This window comes from Nelumbo lutea, chromosome 2 (assembly GCF_056320005.1).
Source record: "Nelumbo lutea isolate HS-2025 chromosome 2, American lotus-T2T, whole genome shotgun sequence".
NCBI classification, from domain to species: domain Eukaryota; kingdom Viridiplantae; phylum Streptophyta; class Magnoliopsida; order Proteales; family Nelumbonaceae; genus Nelumbo; species Nelumbo lutea.
In genome coordinates this window covers 70,200,273-70,226,034 of record NC_142685.1, presented here as the reverse complement: position 1 = coordinate 70,226,034, position 25,762 = coordinate 70,200,273, and the positions used below count along the sequence as shown (strand labels likewise).

Genomic DNA, 25,762 nt, shown 5'->3' with positions numbered 1-25,762 from the left:
TAGAGGAGATTATTTCCTTCAATTGGTCTTGCTTCCTCTTTATCTAGACTTCGAAAGGTGGTGTTGCTTTCCTCTTTAGAAGATGTGTGTGCTTCCTTCTTCCCCAAAACCTTTTTAATTTACCTAGTTTTTCTCTTTGACTAAAAAGTCTCCTCCCTCTTGATGAGAATCCTTATTTATAGACTTTTTGACATAATCTCTTCCTCCCCTTGGTCGAGGATTTGATTAGTTCTTCTTACCCTTTTTAGAGAATAAAAGGTTGTAATTACTACTATTCTTAGATAAAATAATTTATCATCCGTTGTTCTTTCTTTAATTATTGACTAATTTTCGTCTATGGGAAGATGTGACTAGAGATTTGATTGGCTCTAGTTACCTTTCATAAAGAAAAATTGGCAATTTGTCATTTATAGAAAGAATCATTTTCAATCATTTATTCTCTCTTTGATCATTGATTAGATTTTCCATATTTATGACTTGAGATGGACTCTAGTTGGATTATTTCCATAAACTACTAAGACTTTATTCACATTTGAATTTGAATTTGACTTCATAGTAGATTCCACATGAACCCTTCCATTATGCTAATGGATTTACAAAAGAAAAGACCAGATGTTAAGGCCTATACACATTTTTTTAGAGGATGGGGCATGGTCCAAATAAAAAGACTCATACTAAGGTCCATGAGCAAATTTGAGTTTATGGGTCTTGGATCCATTTAGAAGCCCATGAAAATTTTAATGTTACATTGTGTTCATCTTCTTCCTTAAGTTTGTTTTATTTTTCTGGTCTTTTGGATAAAGATTTTCTTTGAGTTTCAGCTTTTTTTTTTTTTAATTTGAAGTTGTTATTTTCTAGTTTTTCATCAAATTCTGCTTGGATTTCATTATTCTCATGATTCAAATCGAGAATTTTTCCATAGAAATCATTAATTTCAATTTATCCTGATTTTGTTATGTTTTGGATCAGATGTCTGAATTTTTATTCTGAGAATTTGGTATTTTCATTATTCATCAAGTGAGATTTGTTATTATTTATTTTCTTTTACTTGTTATTCTTTTCCATTAGGAGTTGTTTGTTATTGTTTATTTTTATTCATTTCAATTTTCCAAAAATTTGGTTTTTTTCCACATTAAACAAATTTCATGAAAATTTGTAGTTTGTATCATAATTTTCTCCATCTCATTTTGAATTTGGTGAGATTCAATTTTTGTATTATATAGAGCATACCCTTAATGAACTATGGAAATTTTGAGGCAACTATGGTACTGAAGTTAGGGGTGTCCATGAAAAACCGAACCAAATCGGAAAATGCGGTTAATCGAACAAACCTGTTTGGTTTCAGTTTGGTATTTTTGAAAAACTGAAGGATCGGTTCGATTTTCGGTTAACCTACAAAAAAACAGGCAGTTAACCAAACTAACTGGTATATATATTATATATATTTTTAATATATGTCACATATTTTTTTTATATAATATATAAATATATACATATATTATATTTATAATAATATATTTATAAATATATTTTTATAAATATTTATAATATATTATATATTATTTATTATTTATAATATCATATTATACATATATTTATATAATTTATACTATAAATATAAAAAACTAAATAACCGAAGAATCGAACCAGTCAAAAACTAAAACCGACAGACCGGTTAATCGGTGGTACCAGTTCAGTTTCTATTTGGGGAAATGGAAAAGTCGGTGCTACCGGTTCGATTTACAAAAACTTCCCATGGTTCGGTTAATCGAACTGTGGACACCCCTAACTAAAGTTGCTAACAACTGCACTCGTTATATCAGCCTAGTTATTGACCCAAACTCGCTATAGGGGGGGCCATGACTCCCTTGGGTCCCCCCTAGCTCCACCCCTAACACCAGGGGATTGAGCCACCAAAGTTTGTATTAGATTTTGAGAGGGGGATTTCAATGAGATTTTGGTTTCCATTGATCAAGAAACTCGTGTTCTTTTTTTTTTTCAAATTTATACCCATCTCTTAGGTGAGTAAGTAACTTTCCCACTTGGGGGAAAGTTGCCAACACTTGGATGGGACAAAATTGTCCCTTTTAATCAATGTTATAAAAACTGATCCGAAATTTGAAATATTCTAGCCACTAGTTTCTGGGTCGATGGTTTGATCACCCGATTTGAACGGACGCCCTATTCTTACAAAAAAATTAAAAAAAAAACATAATTAAAATAAAAATGGCCAAAAACCGATGAATGGGTTAACAGTTCAACTGCCCGGGTCAATGGGTTATTGACTAGTTCAATGGTTTTTGGCTGAGGATTGGGTTTCGGGTAAAATAGAATTGGTTGTGTAGATGGTTTCTGGTTCAAATGGTCCAATAGTTAGGGTCAACGACAGTTCGAAAACATTGCTTTTAATAATGATTTTTTATGGATAAAATGGTCAATGCCTTATTTACCTGGGAAATAAAAGAACATGGGTAAATGCACTTATCCGGGTAAATGTTTTCTATTGAAGAAATACTTATCTAGATAAGTGCATTTACTTGAGTAAATAACTTATGGAAAAGTGAATGAGGCCTTAGAGGAAACTAAACCATCCATTGATCATTCATGAGAGCTCTATCCACACACAAGCACCTCCTTCCTGATTATTACACATAGTGAAATGTTTCCTAGAATTCCCACATTCTTCAGACTGCAATCAATCATTTATTTATTAAAATACTGCATGGATGAAGAACTTAGAGGAATCCCTTCAAATATTTTTCTGAAGGATGAGAAATTGCATAAGAATCACCAAGAACCAACCAAGGCATATCAAAATTAGAAAAGAAAAGTCCCAAGTAGGACCATAAATTTTAATGTTCTTGCACCGTCTATTTAGCATGAACAAAAAGTAGCAATGAAGGATTGCATATTAGGCTTAGTTTGGAAGGAATACAAATACAAATATGTACAGTGCAAATACATACAAAACAATACAAAAGACAAGGTTTTGAACTCTACATATTTGTATTTGTACTCCTTCTAAACTGAGTCTTAAGGAATGTAACTAAACCACTAACAAAACCATCCATGCAATCAATATAGTCAAAATAGACTTCCATCTTCCAAAAAAATTTGCAATATGGTTGCTTCCTTTATTTCTGAAATGAAAACCTTAACAATTCAGCCTTGGAGAGATGGAGAAATTTTAGCAAACTTGAATTGAATTCTAGCTAGGTTCAGCAATCACTACCATGGAAACATTATTCCTAGAGATCAACTTTTGGAGGCGTCTGATATTCGCTTTGTCATTGCCCTATCCTCTTATCTTCCAGAATAATAAATTCATTTAGAAGAGGAATGGGATGACACACCTTAGGATCTAGTAATACGCCTATTAAACAAAACAAACGTTACCTATTTCTGTTTTTCCGCCTGACTGAGTTCATTCTTGCACCATCAACTTTCCCATCAGTAGCTTCTAAATAACAAAGAAAGCTTTTGTTGATCATCCAAGGTGAGAGGCATTAAGTTTTACAGATTTTCCATCAGAGCTCAGCCCCTCAACGTTAGGCAACTTCTCTGACTTTATATCAAGATCATCTCTTGAGTCAAATTTATAACACGACCTTCTTTAGAAGTACAAAGTCAAATTATGTCATTCGGAATTAAGAATGATAAGGGGGCAGGTTTGGGCGGGATAGGTTTGGCCCGTTTGGGGCGGGGGTCGTATTCCCATTCCTATCCTCGATTCTAAACACCGTTCAGGATAAAAGTTATTCTCCATCTCTGATTTCCAATAGAAATGGGTTTTCTGCAGGGACCTGAATCCCAAAATTTTGTAATTAACATTATTGTTTTTTAAAAAATAAATTTATTTAAAATAAAAGAAAATTTTAATATTATATATATATATATATTACTGTTGGGTTGGGGTGGGGTGGGGTGGGGTGGGGACTTTATTCCCCCATCAGGCGGGGAAGGTCGGGTACCCGGCAGATTGCATCTCTATTAGGAATCTTGTCACCACAATGTTCATCACAGGATGAGAGTTCTAGCTCACTATTAGCCACTGGAGCTGTTACAAGAGGAGTTGAAGAGGAAGTTTCTTTGTCGAGATTAGGGTTATTTATTAAAACACCCTAATACCTTAATGAATGTACTAAAATCTACCCTATACTTTGCAATCGATTTACTTAATCGACTATTCATTAGATGATAGTGGAAACGACAATTTTGACACTAATGTTCATTTGAATAAATTTAATCAAACAAAAATATTATTTTTGTCCCTAATAAGACACAATGAACCAATCTATTTGCTATATTTGGCCAATTTTGTTTTCTATAAAAAAGTGTTGGGATACATTTGGAACAAGGGTGTCAATGGACCAGTTTTGGATTGGACCCCGTCCAAACCAAAATCAACTTGGATGGATTGGATGGACCAACAAGACATATTAAATTGGACCAATCCAGACTTAATGGTCCAAAGTATTTATTGGATTGGATTGGCCCTGATCCATCTGTAATGAATTTATATTGGATTGGGTTGGGTAGAGCCAATTTCTTCTCCATTGATATATATATATATATATATAATATAACCGGGGTCAGGGCAAGGTAGGGACCTCAATCCCCATCCCCGACCCCAATCTCGACCGAAGATTCCTATTAATCCCCGTGCCCATCACTGCCCCACCAAAACAGTCCCCATTGGGTCGGGCAAGTTAGGTCCTTATCTGGGATGGGGAAAATTGCCATCCCTAAAGGTGTTTTATAGTAAATGACCCTAGCAGAAACACATAAGAGTAAACAATTGTTTTATATTATCAAATTTTTAAATAATTAATAATTATTTATATTTTATATAATACTTTTAATAAAAAGTTTATAATACAAAAATAACAATAACTAATTTCAATTATGTTTATTCATCAAGCCGATGAAACCGACCAACCCGATTGACTCGACCCTAGTTGGTAAGTTTTCTAGTATATTAGGTTGAATTTGGTTAAAAAATTTCCCAATTTGACAAAGTTGGATCAGTTTCACTTTATCCATTTGTAAACTAACCAAAATCGAACGACCTAACCATGAAAAAGTGGGAAATTTTCCATATTTTTTTATTCTAAAAGGTTTTATATCATAAATCTAATTTTTAAATTTGTTTTTTAATAATTGCACTATAATTTTTAATATTAAATTTAATTTTTAAGTTTAAATCTTTTGAACCAACTGACCAAACCAAAAAATTGACCCAAACCAATACAACTTGAGTGGGCCGATTTTCACAAAAGGTTAGTCGATTTCAGCTGACCAACTCCCTAACCTGACAAGATAAATTTGGTTGGCCAAATAGCCTATGACCGAACCAAACCAACTCATGAACACTCATAATTTCAGCTAAATTAATAGTCTCATATCTGATATATAATAATAGTTTAATCTCCAATAATTATTGAAAATTAATAGCGAGAATACACAATTATTGAAAATATATTGATAATGAAAAATACAATAATTACAAAAATTAAAAAATACAATAAATATTAAAATATATTAACTTAGTCAATAAATAGTATAATCTCAAATAATAGTTTAATCTCTAATAAATATTAATCAACAACTTATAACAAAAATATAATAAATTAAATTTAAAAATTTCAATAATAGTATTTTAATCTCCAATAATTAATGAAAGTTTTATGTTAAATAACAAAACAAAATAAATTCATACATTATAATTGAAAGCACATTTATCACAAAAAACAATAAATAATTACTGAAATACAATAAATATTAATTTTAGTATGCATAATCATATAATAAATACAGATTAAGAGTTTAAATTTATTATTAATAAATATTAATTTTTGAAAGTTATTTTCTAGAATTTTTACTTGATATAATTGAAATATTATTTACAATATTATTTAGAAATATAAAATTATTATTAATTTCAATATTATGTTATAACTATTTTTCTACTTTTTAGTTTTTTTTTTAAATTTATTACATAATTGCTTTATTTTAATTGTTTTAAATCTAGTTATGTTAACTATTTTTTTATTTAAAATATTTATTTATTTAAATACTTAAATAATATGTAAGATATTTAAAATTTAAAACATTAATTAATTATTGAATTTAACTATCCACAAAATCATAATTTATACTATTATTACATAATTTCATTATTAATTTTGTAATATATTAAATTATTATTAATTTCAATATTATGTTATAATTATTTTTCTATTTTGAAGAAATGTTTAAAATTTATTACATAATTATGTTATTTTAAATATTTAAAATCTTGTTATGATAAATATTTAGTTATTTAAATATTTAAATGGTTTATAAAATATTTAAACTTTTTTGTTATTTGAATTTTATTTATTTAAAACTATTACATATTATTAGGTATTTGAAAATCATTTAAATTGATAATCTGGAAAAGCATAATTTAAATTGTTAGTACACAATTTCATGATTTTTTTTGCAAAAATATAAAATTATTTTTTTTTGTTTTTAATAAATATTTTAAAGTTGTTATATAATTTTGTTAGAATATTTAAATAATTCTTAAATTAAAGTAGGGGAGAGAATAAATAGGAATTAGAGATAATTTAGGAGAGAAACTTTCTACTAAATTAGAGATAATTTTAGAGATAAATAGGAATTAGAGATAATTTAGAATTAAATAGGAATTAGAGATAATTTTGGAGAAAGTGGGGGATAGTGGGAGAGGTAGTTTGGGAGAAATTTTAGGAGAAGAGATTATTTTGGTTATTGGGAAAGTGCATATCATTGGTTGTCTTGAAAATGACATGGAATAAAAAAATAAAAAATTCAGAAAAATGAGAAAATTTCTTGACTGCTTTGTTTTATATATATATATATATATAGATAGATAGATAGATAGATAGATAGATAGATAGATTGATTGATTGATTGGAAAATAAGGGAAATTAATCCAAATGGGTATAATAATAGGCTTCCAGCCCAATCCAAAGTTTTGCACCCATTTCAATAAATAAAAGAAAAAAGATACCAAACTTGAAGATAATCGTCTTCCATTTCAAAATGCAATAATATTGTCAGAGAATATCTAACCTATTCAAGGACCTCACCTAACAGATTAAGCTTTTAAATTGAATGGTTCTCTGAGATGGTATTAGAAACATTTTGACCAAGTGGCTTAGTGTTCAATTCTCATTATCCCCATTATAATTAAAAAAGTTTCAGCACAAGGTATGGGTGGGCTTGTTCTTGTTCACGCTTCAAGCCCAATGGACTTTTGTGTAAAGGGGCGAGCTAGAGAATATGAACCTATTCTAAGACCTCACCTAACAACTTAAAGTTTTTAGGATGAATGGTTCTTTGAGAGATATGTTTAGAACGAAGAGCAGTAATCCTTACCTCCTTTTGATAGGTTAAAAGTTTTGACTACAAATTAAATCCTTGATTATTGGCAAAGAAGGCTGACTATACATGCACTTATCCATCAGAGCAAACAATTGGTTCAACTTGTTTGAGGGAATTGAGGAAGAGGGGATCTTCCATAGAGGAAATTGCGAGAGGAGAAGAACGAGGTAGCCAACTAGCCATGATCAGTCATGCTTAAGAAATTGCCAAAACACTCCAAATGCTATCCTCAATGTGTCAATTCTGGATTTGCCATATAGATAGTAATTAGACTTTTAGTAAACAACACATTCATGTTAACTTATAACTAGCAGAGGGGCCCTGCTTCGTAGGGGATGTATTGGAATTGTAACATTGCTATTTGTTTCATTAAAAAAAACAACGATTTCTTAATAATAAACTTGCAATTATAAGTACTCAAGTCTTGAAACTCATAAAAACTTAAAAGAAATCATCGTATTCTCGATTTTTAAATATTGCTCCAGCAAATCATCTCTTGTAAAAGAACATGATTATACAACGATAGTTTTGAGTTCTACTTCATAGTCGTCCTTTGTTTCACATTGAGAACTCCTAGTTGACCCAGACGGTATGGCCGTTTGGCCTGGGAACCATCCAAGTAGCCGGTTCCGTTTTATCCCAAACCTGATCCTTGGCCAAAAACCGTTGAATCTATCAACGATCCATTGACCCAGGAGATTGAATTGTTGACCTGTCGACCTGTTCAATGATTTTTTGCCATTTTTTATTTTTAATTTTATTTTAATTTTTGTTGTTAGAACAAGTTGTCCGTTTGAACCGGACGGTCAAACCATTGACTTGGAAACCGGTGGCTAGAGCGGTTTCATTTCTAGGTTATTTTTTCTAGATGTCAATAATTAAACGAAATAACTTTGTAATTATAGTCATGGGAAGGGTGAACATTGCGAGGGATTCCAAAACCTTGAAAAATAAATCCAAAGTGACCTTAAACACAGAAAAAATTGGCGGTAAATCCACCAAACTGGAAAACTCAGGGAAACAAATCAAAAAATCGAGTCCAAAGTTTCGCTTTGAGACGGAGCTAAACACATATGCAATCAAAGAAAGAGATAGAGGAAATCGCCTTGTAAGAAAATAAAAAATAAACATTGCACAAGAAAACCCAAAGAAAAAACAAAAAAGAAGAAATAAAATGGTGGTAAACCCTAGACTGTTTTGGATGATCTTGAAGAAGAAAACCAAACAAATGCAGAAAATGATAAAAAAGGAACATACCGTCGTCAAACTGCATACGCTCAAATAAAGCCCATAGTAGAAGAAACCTTTGAATAGTGAAAATCCAAAAGCATAAAAAATCATGGTTTATGAACCGCCATTGATCGGGACAGTTGAACCGTTTGGCCCAGGAACCGTCCAGGCAACCGGTTCCATTTTACCCCAATCCCGGTCCTTAGCCAAAAACCGTTGAATTGGTCAACGACCCATTGACCCGGGCGATCAAACCATCGATCCGTTGACCCGTTCAACGGTTTTTGGCCATTTTTTTTATTTTTTAATCATTCAATAAATAATTATTATTTACCTAAAAAGTTATATTTAAGGCTGATTTTAATGATCATTTTTTGATCAAGTTGTTGATTTCTTAAAAATTAGGCCGATTAAACATCAAAATAGTTAACGATACACAAGATAACACGTGGCAAAAGGGGAGACCACCCCTTTCCTTCTAAAAAGTTATATTTAAGGCTAATTTTAATAATCATTTTTTAAGATTTCTTAAAAATTGGCCGATTAAACACCAAAATAGTTAACGACACATAAGGTAACACGCGGCAAAAGGAGAGACCACCCCTTTCCTTTTAATATATGTATATAAGATTTGTTTTTTTAATTCTTATATTTTTATTATTATAACTTTTGTTTCTTATTCAGGGACAGTATTTTTGTTTCTTTGAAATTGTTTTGTTCCATTCAATTTTTTAAAAGCCGACCCTGAACTTGAATCTTTCTGGCCATCAGTTTTTGGGTCAACGGTTCAACTGTCCAGTTTGAATGGATGGCCTGCTCCAACAAAAAAAAGTTAAAAGAATTAAAAAAATAGTCAACAGGTCAACGGTTTGATTACTTGGGTCAATGGGTCATTGACCAATTCAACTGTTTTTTTACCAAGGACCGGGTTTGAGGTAAAACGAAATCAATTTACTAAACGGTTCCTGGGCCAAATAGTCTGACCATCTAGGTCAACGACGGTTCGAAAACAAAAGGAATCTTATAGCATTCCTGATTGTGCCATGCCAAACTGAATCCGCCCCAAGCATTTCTTTTGTGTTTTTATACTGTCCAATAAATTTTTATTATTTTTCACTAATATTTATTATTTTTTGGTAAATAGTATTAAATATTATTAACTTTTGTTATTTTAAATGAAATATAATGGACTTTTATTTTATTAATTATGTTTCAAATGCATAGGCTTTGCTAAATGTACTAACGTACGTACTTGAAGTACGCATAAGGAGGCTTAAGACACTTTGGGTTGTGGATAATTGGTGAAAGTCCAACCCATGTTTTATTTTTGGGTTATGTATTTTTATATAAATTTGTATTTTCTAGATGGATTTTAAAATAAAAATTACTTTTATATTTAATACTCTTTTGTTAATTTTAAATGGAACCTATAAATGAATTTTTAGATTTTTACAATATTTGTTACTTTGTTAGTTATACATTTCATTAATATTTTATGCATATTGGTTATTGTTGGATAAATTTGCATTAATTTTTATTACTTTTAAATTGACTTTAAGTTAATAAAATTATTTTTATTAATTTATATGCATAAACCATATTTGATTAACACATATTTATATGCTGGCAAGGGCCTAGCCTAGTTTTGGCTTGAAGTATTAGGCCTAGTATCAAGCTTGAAATTTGAGAGCCTAATTTGAGCCCACGCCAAGCCTAAACACAAAATGTAGGCCTGAGCATGAAACTTTTGGGTCGGGCTAGGTTGAAATGATGAACCCTAGAGGGAGAGGGGATACTGAAAGGAATAGTAACTGAGACAAGGTTGAAATGGTCAACTCTAGAGGGGAGAGGGGATGCTGAAAGGAATTGCAACTGAGAAAAGTATGGGTGGGACACCCCTTCCCTATCCCCACTTTGAAGTCCTCGCTACCTGCTACCTCATCCCTAATTGTGGGGTAGCAACCCTGATCTAGGGATGACAATTTATACTTTACTTGATTTCTTCCATTACTTGCCTTGATGGGGCTATTTTTTTTTTTCTTGAAGGATGAATTTTGGGGTGGGTATGGGTTTCGGGATTCTACAATTCATAGGGTAAGGGTAGGGTACCACACTAGGCTAAACCTAACTCTTCTTCACCCACATATTGTTTGAAAGCATGTGAATTTTGTACAATAGGTGTTTATGTGGAGGATAATTGATAGCTTATGTGTTTTTTACATATCTTAATCAAATAGTTGGAAATTTTGTTATTTGTACATGTTATTTTACTTATTTATTACTCATATATAATAAGAAATAATAGGAAATTAGATGTGGGTCCTAAACTCAACTTGCTTGAATGTGGGGTGGGTAAGGTTGGGAGGGTTTTGCATTTTCATGTGCAGGGAGGGATTGGATGATGGGAGGTTTAGGGAGTCATATACGGTCAAGAGTTTACAAAATCCTCATTGAACCCACCCTATTGCCATCCCTACCCATCCTGTTTCCATCCCCATTTAAGATTAGGGAAAACCCGCTCTATTTGGTGCACGATAGGTTGGGGTGAGTGCAAGGGATTATATGTAGATCTCATCCCTAATTTGGGGAAAATTTTCCCTATCTTCATTTGAGATCAAGGAAAACTAACTAAACCCATTTGGGGCCTAGAAGGGTAGGTCATGGCCCTGATTATGTATGTATTTGGAATCGTGGGCATTTATTCACTAAACGTTTGTATTTTATTTGTTTGCAAAACCGAGAAAAACAATAATGAACCTGCTTATTGACACTTAAGCGCCACTAGGCACCATATTAGAAAAACAGTGAATAAATGCCTACCCATTGGGGGAAGCGTTAAAATGAAGCTTCCCCCAACGGTACACACACACATCAAGGTAGGTTTTGGAGAAGGGATATTTTAGGAGACAGATTTTAAGAATAGTTTTAGGTAATTGGGTTGGAAATATTTAAAGTTGGTTTTACATGTGTCACATGCTACATCATTTTTTAGAGAATTAAAAACAATAAAAAAATTAGAAAAGGAAAAGAATTAGGGTAAATTACATAGAGGTACATATACTTTGTGGGTAGTGACATTTACATGTGGCACTTGCTACATTTTTTAGAGAATTAAAAATAATAAAAAGTTATAAAAGGGAAAGAATTAGGGTAAGTTACATATAAGTACCTATACTCAAGGTTCAAAATATCGGCACAGGTCAATACATCGGTATTGATACTGTTTTTTATGTTTTTTTATGTTTTCGAAACTAGTTAAAAGGGCCCGATTTAAGGCCGATTTACCCCCTAAACCACTTGCCGACCCGAAACACTCCTTGTAGGGGCATATTGGAAAGGCTCCGATACAATACATATTGGCCAATACAGGCCGATAGTAACGGAATTTTGATCCTTGCCTATACTTTGGGGGTAGTGACACTTAATGCATGAACACATGAACTTTCAAATGTGATATTTCAGTATCTTGAACTTTTCAAAATATACACTCAAATCTAATCACTAGTATTCCTTCAATATCTTGCACTAAACATTTTACAATCTTCAAATTGCCCTTTCTTTCCCATTTTTGTTCTTAAATTTGAATAAACTACGCATTGAAGCAACACAACAATCTGTATATCAACCTTCATTTTCTTTATCAATGCTGAACAAGGCAAATGGTTGTGCGGTTCTACCACGAACAAAAGTTAAAAAAATCGAACAAATAGTGAATGCATCCTCCATTCCAAATTCAGAGTTTTTAGAAATTATTAAATTTTAGAGTTGCATTTCCTGTCTTAATACAATCATTTACATCCTCTTAATTTTTTTTCCTAATCTGTTTCTGTTTTCTAAAGTTATAATTATAGCATTGATCTTAAATAAATTGGTAGATGGTGAACGTTTTGATTATTTTACCACCTACATTAACATTTATTAATGGTGTTGGACTTTAAATGTATATTTCAAAATAATTTGGGGTATTAAAGTATTACACTTACAAATTTAGGCTTTTAAGTACCACCTATCCATGAGGATTTTGGAGAAAAATGAGTCACGTGACGTAGGACTAAGAAATCCAGAGTTGCATAGAAACTTTTTTTTTTTTAACTTGAAAGAATTGAATTAACTTTTATTATACTATATTATAATAACTAATAAAGGAGATTTTTAGTTATTGAAATAAATTTGTATTAAGGATTAATTAATAGCATATATATTTGTCTTGTTTTTGGTGAAGGTGATAAAAAAAGTTAAATTTGATTATATGAATTTTTATTTATCATTTGATTATATCATTATAGGGTGTTTTTTTTTGGTAGAAATGATTATATGATGTTAAGTTATACCTAGACCTGTTCATTCATGGGCCAGTCTAATCCAATTTGTTCTAAGTCGGGTTTGGACATAATTTCAGGCCTGCGGGTTTGGACTTATATCCGGCCCAACTTTTTTTTGGGCTGAATTTAGGCTTTATAGAAAAATCCTGATTCGAAGTTCAAGCCCAATTTGATAATATGTATTAAATAATAAAAATATAAACAGTATTTTTTGTTCCTCTTCTTCTCCTTTTTTTTAAGTAATAATGAAATCTATTATTATTTTTGTGTTTTGAGGATTTTTAATATAAATAAAACATTTTTATTAAATAAAAAAATTCTATTTTTAAATTTCTGATTGGACTCGAGCTTTGAACTTTATATGAGAGCCGGGCTCAAGTCAAAACCTAGGCCGATGGTCAGGCTGAACTTGGGCTCGGGCATGAATGTATTCTATTAATACATAAATAAAGCCCAGCCTGGCCCGGCCCATGTACTACTCGCAGATGCTGCTTATAAAAACCAAATAAATAAAATGAAACAAAATAAATTTGAGATTGGTAGAAAAAGCCTGTTTTCTCTATTTCTCTCTTTCTCCCAGTCGGGCTCTGGGAAATGGCTTCCATTTCATTGTTGTTTGTGAATGGATATAAGAATAATGAAATAAAAAGGGAGAAAGAAAGGGACCTTCGCCTCCTTTGCTTTTTTTCGACTCAACAGCTTGAGAAGCAAAGGTTGATCTGGTATTCTATTCGCCTTCTTCCCTGAATTTGTTTTTCTTTTTTGGTCTTTTGGGTAAAGAATTTATTTGAATTTCATTTTTTATTTTTTTGCTTTTTTTTTTTTTTAATTTATGGCTGTTCTTTTGTACTTTTTCATCAAATTTTGCTTTCATTCAAATCGATAATTTTGACAGAAAAATCATCCATTTCAATTACTCCTGAAATTCTTTTGTTTTGGATCGAAAAATTTTAATTTTTGTTTTATGAATGTGATATTTCCATTATCATTCATTAAGTGAGATTTCTTATTATTAATTTCTATTATTTGTTATTTTTTTTTGTTTGGAATTGTTTGCTGTTGTTTGTTATTCGATTCAAATTTTCAAAAGATTTGTATGCTTTTTTCTCGCATTGGTGGATCTTGTACAAAATTTAAATTTGTAATTTGCATCATGGTTCCATCTTATTTTGAATTTGGTGGGATTCGATTTTTGTATTTATGCTGAGCATACCTTTGATAGGAGAGGAAAATATCTTTTCTAATCCTTCGGACATGTCCAGATTCCCTGCATTTTGATTGCTTAGACTCTGAACATAGATTTCTCTGCAACGTAATTGATTGCAGTTAGAATAACGAATCAAATTGCCTTTCACTGAAAGAAAATTGAAAAGTTTTTAAGTGTTCTCCTTAAGGTGGCTAGTGTGATAAAATTTATAGCCTTTTTACGTCATTCCGTGAATGGGATTGATAAGGTTGGATTTCAATGTTGCAAACCAAGAGAGATGATTTAGAAGGATTTGAGATTAGTATTTGATGGGGAATACATGTGTTGGACCGAAGTTGGGTGCAGTGTGGCGAGGCCGTGGGACGGAGGAGCTCCCTTGTGTTAATTTTAATGGTGACAAGGAAGCAGAGCAAGAAAGTAGCCATGGGTCGGCTAAAGCTACCACAGCTACAGCTGCCCCTGCACCTGAAGAACCCAAAGCTCCTTTGTCCGTCCAGAGTACACCACCTGAACCAGTTAAGATTACTGGAGAGGAGCATGAGCCTCAGCCTGTGGAATCTGCAAATCCTGCTAAGCCAGATCCGAAAGTAGAGGAAACTAAACCAGAAGATCCCTCAAAGCCAAGGAAACCCCAACATATTAAAAGAGTCGCAAGTGCAGGACTTCAGGTAGATTCTGTGTTACAAAGGAAGACTGAGAATCTGAAGGAAAAATACAGTTTAGGGCGGAAGCTTGGACAAGGCCAATTTGGCACAACCTTTTATTGTCTCGAAAAAGGATCTGGGAAAGAATATGCATGCAAAACGATCGCAAAGAGGAAACTAACAACTGATGAAGATGTGGAGGATGTGAGAAGGGAAATTCAGATAATGCACCACATGGCGGGCCACCCCAATGTTATCTCAATCAAAGGTGCTTATGAGGATGCTGTTGCAGTTCATGTTGTTATGGAGTTGTGTGCTGGTGGAGAGTTGTTTGACAGGATTATTCAAAGGGGGCATTACACAGAAAAAAAGGCAGCTGAACTGGCAAGGGTTATAGTTGGTGTTGTTGAAGCATGCCATTCTTTAGGTGTTATGCATAGAGACTTGAAGCCTGAGAACTTTCTCTTTGTCAACCAGGGAGAGGAGGCATCACTCAAAACAATTGATTTTGGGTTATCTGTATTTTTTAAGCCAGGTAAATGTCTGAGAGTCTCCTTTTTGTAAATCTTTAATTTGGAAGTATCACTTTTTGACTGCATGGTAGTAACTGTTCTAATCTGACTTAACCCACCACAAATTAGTAAGAAAAAAAGGAATAATGAATCATTGATTTTTGTAAGTAATTTCTATTTTCTTAGATGTTTATGGCTATCTTATATGATTGACTGCAAGAAGTGTTGCTTTTGAATAATGTGCACAGAACTACCAATAAAGTTCTTAAAAAGGGGTAATGGCTGTGATGAGTCCCAAAAAAAAAGAGAAGAAAATGAATGTATTCTGTTTTGCATGTTTTTGTAGTAGGACCCCAAATTGTTGTTTTTGGGTAGCTTTGTTGATAGTTTGGAATCAGGGGTATTTTCATCATTTTACAATTCAAATTCTGGTTAGGGGCAGTTGGGTGCACATTTGTTGGGCTTTGGTCTCTTGGGTCTTTTTTGTAACAAAAGTTATCTTTTGGGGGTTCATTTGAAGTTAATTTTGTTCTTAAGGAGTTGCTTGTGAGAGGGAAACATTCTAGGGGTTTATGTGTAAATATTTTAATTGACTTTTCCAGCAAACCAGTGGGTCTTATAAAAGAGAAGGGGCGGTTTCTGTAGTGGTCATTTTGGTTCTATCTCTCTTGTTCGAGTTGTAGCTTAGCCTCAGCTAGGGTTTTCAAATATTGGGAGTTTGGGTTTTGAAGAGTTGACCCATTTTGGCACCTTCCAATCCTTCTATCACTTTGTGTCCATGCGGGAGGCCAGCTTGCTGCCATTGTTATTGTAGCGGAACTGTTCTAGGAGGAGTTGTAGTTCAGGTTCAGGTCTGATGTCCTTAAAAATTGAACTTGTTTTGTTGTTTTTAGTTTGGTATTTCTTGTGCTTATTGCTGTATAGTTGAAGTGCTGCATGTAGTTTGTTTTCTGTCCACATCAAATGGTATCAAAACAAATTCTTTCCTTGGGTTTGCTTCAAAGTTCATCTCTTTGTTGTTTCTTGCTATATTGTTGTCGATGCAAGGGGTGGACGTGGTAGGGGTGGTAGAAGACCACAACATGTTACTGTAGAGGTTTTTCAAGAGGCTATAAGAGGACTATAAGAACAAATTGAGCATCTTGCTCAACTTGTAGCTCAAAATGCTGCTAGGGATGGTGACGTAGCAAGTGATTTGGGGCTAGGAAGAAGAAGACAAGCTCCTAGAGTTGATGAACAACCCACTAACATTATTAGTGAAGAATCAAGTGAAGACCAGTGATTTAAAAGGCGCGCCTAAACACACAAGTGAGGCACATTTTAGGGTAGGTGCCTTGCCCAGGTCCTAGGCGTAGCACTTTCAAAAGGCACGCACTTGGTGTGCCTAGGTGTGTGCCTGATGCACCTTGCACCTTGGCCCAGGTGTGCACCTTTTGAAAATTGTACGCTTTTTTCCTTTTTCTGAACCTAGTGGCTGGGCCGGGGGCTCCTCCCCTGGACCCCCGACCATGCCCCTCAAGGCAAGCCCAAACAAGTCCATGTTAGGGTCTTAAATTCTTAATTCTCACACAAAAATTATGATTTTATAATTTTATTTGCCATTTAAGAAGATATTTTATTAAGATGAATGAATGAACAACATTAGCAAATAAGGGGTTCTTAGAGCTTCCGTGAGTGAGTGAATTTAAGACCCTAACATGGACTTATTTGGTCTTGTCTCAAGGGGTGTGGCACAAAGGCGAATCGTAGAATTAGGATTGTAATATGTTTTACATCACATTAGCTACTTGAAATAATGCAATTAAAGAAAAAAAGAGATTGTGGGCTTTACATGCTTGAAAATGTCTCATATGTTTGATTTTATTTTTAAATTTTCATTTGAATATGCTTTACATGTTATGTACACGTATATTTTAATTTTAGATAATAGGTTTTTTAAAACCATTAACTTTAAAAATTAAGTTTATATTTCTTATTAATATTATGTTTAATATTTTTTGCATTTTTGTTGGCATTTTTTTTTTTGTATTTTTGCACCTTGCTTTAAAAAGGCGCACGCCTCGCCTTGCGCCTCTCGCCTCGGGCACAAATTGGTCCTTGTGCCTTGCTCTTTTAAAACACTAGTGAAGACATTGAACAACATGAAGGTGATCAACGTTAAAGGAATAACAACCAATGGTGGGAAGACCGAATAGTGCAAGATTTACAATCCAATCAAGGTCATGGTGGTCAACTTCATATTAACGAGTTTAATGGTGAGTTAGAACTTGAAGAGTTTCTAGACTGGTTGGACAGCATTGAAAATTATTTTGGTTGGAAAGAAATGAATGAAGAAAGAAAAATGAAGCTTGCAACAACAAAGTTGCATGGGACAACCTTGGGTTGGTGGAAAAGTTATCAAAGGGACAGAGAAAGGAAGGGGAAAAGAAAGGTTAATTCTTGGGGAAGAATGAAAGAGAAGCTAAAATCCCAATTCTTGCCACCAGATTATGAGCAATCTCTTTACCAAAAGGTTCAGAATCTAAGGCAACGGGAAAAGAATGTAAAGGAGTACACAAAAGAGTTTAATAGATTACCTTTGAAAGAACAATTTACTTCCCTTTTTTCCACTTTCCTGGTATAAAGGCAAGGTTGTATCTAGTTTTTTGGTTCCTTCTCAGTCCAAATTTGGGTTTGATTGGGATCTGGGGCTTAGGAGAGACCTAAGGGATTCAAAAGCTGAAAGTGTACTGAATTTGATTCGAATCTTAAACGGGGTGGTGTTGGATCCCTCTAAAAGGGATAAGAGACTATGGACTCTAGCTCCTTCCGGGTCTTTCTCTTTTGTTTCCTTCTTCAAGTCCTTGCATTCTACTAGTAACCCTGCACAAAATTTCCCAGTTAAGGAAGTTTGGGGTGAGCCAATTCCTCCAAGGATTGGAGCTTTCTATTGGGAAGCTTTCTTGGGAAGATGTAACACCTGTGACTTACTGCAAAGGAAAAGGCGTTATTGGTGCTTGTCTCTGAGTTGGTGCATTCTCTGTAAGGTTAATGGTGAAAGCTCCTACCACTTATTAATTTCTTGCCCTTTTGCTTTTGTTATTTGGGAATGGTTTCTTTTCCTTTTTGGTTGCACGCGGACCCCCTGTCAAAATCCAAAGTTTTTTTAGCTCCTTGTTCTTTAGATGGCCTAAAAGAAGGGGAAGGATTATGTAGAGATGTGTGAGGGCTACTACTTGCTGGACTTTATGGGAGGAAGGGAATTCCAGAATTTTTTCTGAAAAGGAAAGAAGTAAAGTAGGTATTATTGAGGCCATAACAATTAGGTGTTGCATTGTTTAAAATCTGTGCAACTGTTTGATGATGTGTTTACAGATATGTTGCTGAATAGCTGGGTGGAAGTGGCTGCTTGGGCTTGGTCTACTGTTTCTCTTGTGTGGTCATCACCTGGCAATGGTTTTATAAAGCTGAATTTTGATGGGAATAGTGAAGGTAACCCAAGCCCTTCAGGTGTAGAAGGTGTCTTCAGAGATGAGGAGGGAAAGGTGATGGCAATGTATTCAGGCTCCACTGGGGTTGGGGACTCTCTTAAAGCTGAGATCTATGCTGTATTAGAGGGTATTGGAAAGAGAAAGGAACTAAATGAATCCACTGATAAAAAAAAAGAGTAAGGAACTAAATGTACAAAAATTAATTATTGAAGGGGACTCAAAGTTGGTGTTGAGTTGGCTATAGAGGGGAAGTGATCTTTGGAAGTTTGCTAATGAAAGAAAGGAAATCAAATGGCTAACTAGGGGGATGGACATCCAATTTTAGTGGGTGAAAAGAACGGCAAATGCCTTTGTAGATGCTTCGGCAAAGCAGGGTGTGGGAAGGGATCGATTGTACTGGGCGGTATTGTGAGCTTTTTGTTGCTTTCTTGGGGAGTGTTAAGGCTTTTTAACTCTCTCTGATTTCTGTACTGTTGTTTATATATTAATCTAATTAAATTCTGTTATTGATAAAAAAATAGATTAACTCTTCATAGTAATATGACAGAAACTGAATAGCAGAAAGTTAGTAGATTATCAACGATTTGAGGTTGTCAATACAAGACCAAGTCAGCCTACATTGCCCGTATAAGGTACAGGGTGCAAATCAACTAGCTCTAAAGGTTGAAGCTCAATTGAGTTGGAGCTTAGGGTGGAAACTAAGTGATGTCCATGGAACATCTTCATCATTAGGTCGAAGTGTTGTGGCTGGTAAGGGTCGTGTGATCAACCAAACATGACCTACAGTCCAAGGGACCTCAAATGCAACAAAGAGCAATCAAGGGCAGCCTACTTTGGATATTTTAGGTGTATGGAGTTGGGACATCATTCCAATGAAAAGAGAAAGATTGAAGGGCAAACACATTTGGTTGATGAATTTATTGATGAACAACAAGATGATATAGGCCATGTTGAGGATGGGCAAGTGGCTGAAACTACTGAAGCTAATGCTTTTGAGGAAGAAAACTTGGATGGGGACATTGAGGGTGAAGCTCTAGTGATACGACACTCTATGGTTGCACCTCAAGAACCACTACCAGGGGATTGGTTGAGAAAGAATATCTTTAGAACACGTTGTACAACTAGTGGGAAGTTGTGTAACATGATTATTGACGGTTGGACTAGTGAGAATCTTGTTTCTCAATAGATGGCGGATAAATTATAGCTCAAGACTGTTCAACACCCTTGACTATATTGTATTTTGTGGTTCAACAAAGTAAATGAGGTAGGAGTTTCTTCTAAATGCTTAGTTAATTTTTCTATCGGTAATACATTTGAAGAATCAATATGGTGTGATGTTCTCCCAATGGATGCATGCCATATTTTTATGGGTCTTCCATGGCAATATGACTGTAAAACCTTTCATTATGGGGACAAGAACACATGTAGCTTTGTGAAAGACAATAAGAAGATAACTTTTAAACCAATGCAACTTGATTCATTTCCAAAGAAGGAAACCAAACCAACCACTACTCTCTTCACCTCAAACAAATTGGCTCAAGAAGAAAGAAATTTGGATGTTGTTTATGTGTTGGCTGCAAAAGAAGCTAGCAAAGAAACACCTGTTCCAGAGATGGTGAAGGAGCTACTTCATGAGTATGCTGATGTGATGCCTGAGGAATTACCCAATGGCCTTCCTCCCCTAAGAGATGTACAACATCATATAGATTTAGTGCTGAGAGCAGCATTGCGTAACTTACCCCACTATAAAATGATCCCTAAGGAGCATGAGGAGCTCCAAAGACAAGTATCGGAGTTGCTGAAGAAGGAGATAATCTGTGAGAGCTTAAGTCCATGTGCTGTTCCAGCTTTGCTCATGCCAAAGAAAGATGGTAATTGGTGTATGTGTGTTGACAGTCGTGCGATTAACAAGATTACAGTTAAATACATGTTTCCTATACTTCATCTTGATGACATGTTAGACACATTGGTAGGCTCACAAGTCTTTTCAAAGATAGATTTGAAGAGTGGGTATTATCAAATTTGTACCTTTGATGAATGGCTGGTTATGCCATTTGGGTTGTCTAATGGTCCTAGTACCTTTATGAGGTTCATGAGCCAAGTTCTAAGGGTGTTTAGGGGAAATATGTGGTAGTTTATTTTGATGACATACTCATCCACAACAAAGATCGTGACAACCACTTAGAACACTTAAGAACAGTCTTGCAAGTCTTGAGACAAAATCGACTATATATAAATTTGAAGAAGTGTAATTTTATGATTAAATCGGTTGGTGTTTTTGGGGGTATATTGTTTCAGCCAAGGGAATTGAAGTGGACCAAGAAAAGGTTCAAGCTATTTAAGAGTGGCCAACACCAAAGATCTTAACTGAAATTCGTAGTTTCCATGGACTAGTAACATTTTATCTTCGATTTATAAAGAATTTCAGCACTACTGTAGCACCCATTACTAAATGCTTGAAAGAAGGTGAGTTTACTTGGACTCCTATGGCTGAGAAAAGCTTCCAAGAGCTAAAGATGAGGATGACCAAGGCTCCGGTACTGGATTTACCTGATTTTAACAAGCTCTTCGAAGTTGAATGTGATGCATCCCATGTTGGGTTTGGAGCTATCCTTAGCCAAGAAGGCCGTCTAGTTGCTTACTTTAGTGAGAAATTTAATGATGCTAGAAGGGGGTATTCCACTTATGATGTTGATTTTTATGCTATTGTACAAGCCTTGGAGTTTTGGAGGCATTACCTTATCCAACGGGAGTTTGTGTTGTATTCAGACCATGAAGCATTGAAACACCTTAGCTCCCAACAGAAGATAAAGGGAAGACATGCTAAATGGATTGATTTTCTATAAGAATATAATTTTGTTTTGAAGTATAAGGCTGGACAGCAAACCCAGGTAGCCGATGCTCTTGGTAGGAAAGTTCACTTAGTGACAACAATGTCTACTAATGTTGTGGGATTCAGCTCCATTAAAGACCAATACCAAGATGACCCCTTATTTTGGCTCTATTTGTAGAAGCTATGCAATAGGTGACAAGGATATTTGAGCCAAGTTTGTGTGGAATGATGGCTACTTATTCATGGGCAATAGGTTATGTATTCCATCAGGGTCTTTGAGGGTGTTACTCATTGCTGATTTGCATTACAAGGGGCATTTTGGTTACAAGAAGGCACTTGAAATGGACTCCAAGGTACTTTTGGCCAAGGCTACAAAAGGATGTGTTCTACTATGTTGATAGGTGTGACAAGTGCTAAATAGGGGTGTAAACGGATCAAATTTGAATCGGATCAGGCAATATCCGAATTCGAATCCGATATCCGACGGATATTGAAAATTAATATCCAAATTCGAATCCGATTAAATATTCGAATATTTGATTTGATTTGAATTCGATTAATTAATTATTTTAGATAATTAATAAATATATAAAATAAATATTTTATTGATATAAAGTATATAAATATATAAATTATTTATATAACTTAATTATTATATATATTATATAAAATATTTTATTTTTTATATATAAGAATTAAATAATTGGTTGAATTTGGATATTTATCGAATCGAATCAGGTCATATCCGAATTTGAATCCGATTAACTATTTGATAAGAATAGGATATCCGAATTCGACCGATTAGATATTCGAATTATTTGAATTCGATTCGATTATGTCGAGTATCGAATTCGAAATTGGATTTTTGAATATCGTTGACACCCCTAGTGCTAAACATCTAAGAGGCAACATAAAAATACAGGTTTGTATTACCCTTACCAAAAGCACCATGGATTGATATTACTATGGGTTTTGTGTTGGGGTTGCCAAGAACAACTAGGGGTAATGATTTTATTTTTGTTGTGGTTGATCGTTTCTCCAAAATGGCCCACTTTATTGGTTGCCAAAAAACTTTAGATGCTTCTCATGTAGCTAACTTGTCTTTCAAAGAGGTTTTTCAGTTGCATGGATTGCCAAGATCTATCACATTAGATTGTGACACAAGATTCCTTAGCCACTTTTGGATAACTTTATGGAAGTGTATGGGTACTACCTTACAATATAGCAGTACTTTTCACCGACAAACAGATGGGCAAACTGAAGCTTGGGCAACTTGTTAAGGAGTTTTGTTGGAGACTACTTGAAGTAGTGGGGTGTTATCCTACCATAAGTTGAGTTTTCCTTCAATGGTTCAATTAATAGATCTATGAGGAAGATTCCTTTTGAGGTTGTGTATGGTCGGTCGCCTAAAGGTGTTGTTGATCTAGTCCCTATAACAAGGTTGCAACGAGTTAGTGATGATGCCGAGGCTTTAGCTAAATCCATTCGAGATATTCAAGAAAATGCACGACAAAAGCTGAAAGAAAGCAACCAAATGTATAAAGAGGCTAAAGATAAGCATTGTTGGGTGAAAGAGTTTCATGAGGGCGATCTGGTCATGGTTTTTTTGCGGCTTGAAAGGTTGCCTGTTGGGACTTATCATAAGTTGAAGTAGAAAAAGATTGGGCCATATCAAGTGTTGAGACAGTTTGGGGACAATGCATATGAAATTGAGCTACTGGCTGATTTGTCCATTTCACCCATTTTTAATGTAGCAGACCTCTTTGATTACCATGGAGATCTAGAACCAACAACCGAGGTTGAGCAAGGACAAGCGCAAAGGGATAGCAATTCTAATGAGTTTGAACAAGTAGAGGGTGTAGAAGATGTTTGAGTCACAACACTCGAAATGGGGCCTATTTTAGGTTCTTGGTCAAGTGGAAAGGGAAACTAACTGTTTTGGAGCAGCTACAGTAACCCGAACCAGCGAAGAAGGAAGAAGAAGATGAGGAAGAAGACAAGAGAAAGAGAGAACATGAGGGTTTAGTCGAAATTGATTGGTCACCCATTCAGTCGACCCCCTAATGTTTATTAGGTTCTAATTACACTTACAAAGACTAAACTGCCCTCACTTAAGTGTGGGGCAGAGTACTCTAATAAAACAACCACATAAGCAAAGTACTTAACTGACATGAGATTACTAAACTACCCCTATTCGGCTCACTCTGACACTCCCCCTCAAGTGTGGGGCAGAGTACTCTAATAAAACAGCCACATAAGCAAAGTACTTAACTGACATAAGATTACTAAATTACCCCTATTTGGCTCACTCTGACACTCCCCCTCAAGCTGGAGAATATATGTCATATAATCTCAGCTTGTTACATAGATAGTTCACTTTCACTAAGTTTAGAGCTTTTGTAAACAAATCTGCCCATTGATCATTTGAGCCCACATGTTCTGTGTTTATCTCTCCAGCAAGGACCTTCTCCCTCACAAAGTGGCAATCAACCTCTATGTGCTTTGTTCTCTCATGAAATACAGGATTGGATGAGATATGGAGTGCAGCTTGGTTGTCACAATATAGTCTCATAGGTTTATCCATGTGAAACCCAATTTCTTGTAGAAGATTCTTCAACCACACTAACTCACAGGTAGTATGTGCCATGGCCCTATATTCAGCTTCATAACTACTTCTGGCCACAACCGTCTTCTTTTTACTCTTCCACGCCACAAGATTTCCTCCAAGAAATGTGCAATAGTTCGTAGTAGATCTTCTATCATTCACTGAGCCTGCCCAGTCTACATCTGTATACCCCATTACTTCAAGTTTTCCTCTTGGTTTATACAATAGTCCACGACCTGGAGCTCCTTTCAGATACCTCACAATTCTAAGAATTGCATCCCAGTAAGGTATACGAGGGTTCTGCATGAATTGGCTCACCACACTGATTGCAAAGGATATGTCGGGTCTCGTGATAGTCAGATAGTTCAGCTTCCCCACTAGTCGTCTATACCTTCCAGGATCTTCAAATACTTCTCCTGTATCACTGCTCAACTTAACATTTGGTTCCGTAGGGGTCTCAGTCGGTTTTGCACCTAACAGTCCTGTTTCTTCCAATAGATCAAGAACATATTTTCTTTGGCACAGATTTACACCTTGTTTTGACCTGACAACCTCTATTCCCAAGAAATACTTCAATGTTCCAAGATCTTTTGTTTGGAAATGATTTTGCAGAAATACCTTTAATTTGCCAATCCCCAATTTATCACTGCTAGTAATGACAATATCATCCACATAGACCACTAATAGAATATTCCCAGCTTCTGAGTCATAGCTGAACACTGAGTGATCTACTTGGCACTGCTTCATTCCAAAACTCTTCACCACTTCACTGAACTTCCCAAACCAAGCACGCGGCGATTGTTTCAACCCATAAATTGCCTTCTTCAATCTGCATACCTTACCATCCTCCCCCTGAGCAACAAACCCAAGTGGTTGCTCCATATATACCTCCTCCACAAGATCACCATGGAGAAAGACATTCTTTATATCAAGCTGAAACAGAGGCCAATCATACATAACTGCTAGGGAAATTAGTACACGAACAGAACCAATCTTAGCCACCGGAGAGAATGTCTCCATGTAGTCCACTCCATACAACTGTGAGTAACCTTTAGCAACAAGTCTGGCCTTCAGATGCTCCATACTACCATCTGGCAAGTATTTCATAGTATACACCCATTTACAACCCACAACATGCTTACTAGGTGGGAGAGTAGTAAGTTCCCACGTTTGAGTATGTTGAAGAGCAGAAAGTTCCTCCTCCATTGCCCGTCGCCAATCAGGTGAACTGAGAGCTTCTTGAACATTGTTAGGTATGGAAATAGAGGATAAAAGGGAAACAAACTGGCGATGTGAAGTAGAAAGACGAGATAATGAAACAAAATTGGAAATGGGATGGATGGTAGAATTGCGTTTACCTTTTCGTAAGGCAATGGGTAGGTCAAGGTCTGAAGGTTCAACAATAGGAGCCGTGAGAGGATCCGCAGATGAGGTAGAAGCTGGAGGAGGGGCCGGTGTCGTTCGACGTGTATACACTTGCCGGATTTGTGGATGTTCGGTGGTGATCTGCACGGGATGAGGTGATGAGT

At 34.9% G+C, this 25,762-nt stretch overlaps 1 protein-coding gene across 2 annotated transcripts in view; it reads left to right on the top strand.

The window, feature by feature from the left end:
• The first annotated feature begins 13,483 nt into the window (after positions 1–13,483).
• The window catches only part of LOC148871431 (calcium-dependent protein kinase 20-like), a 62,371-nt gene continuing 50,092 nt past the window's right edge, over positions 13,484–25,762 (top strand). Inside the window, exon 1 of one of the 2 annotated variants that reach the window (XM_088971149.1) lies at positions 13,484–15,348. In XM_088971149.1, coding sequence (XP_088827275.1) covers positions 14,478–15,348 — 871 coding nt within the window. In that variant the 5' untranslated portion in view covers positions 13,484–14,477. The remainder of the gene's footprint in view (positions 15,349–25,762) is intronic. The other variant, XM_088971150.1, reaches the window with a different exon arrangement.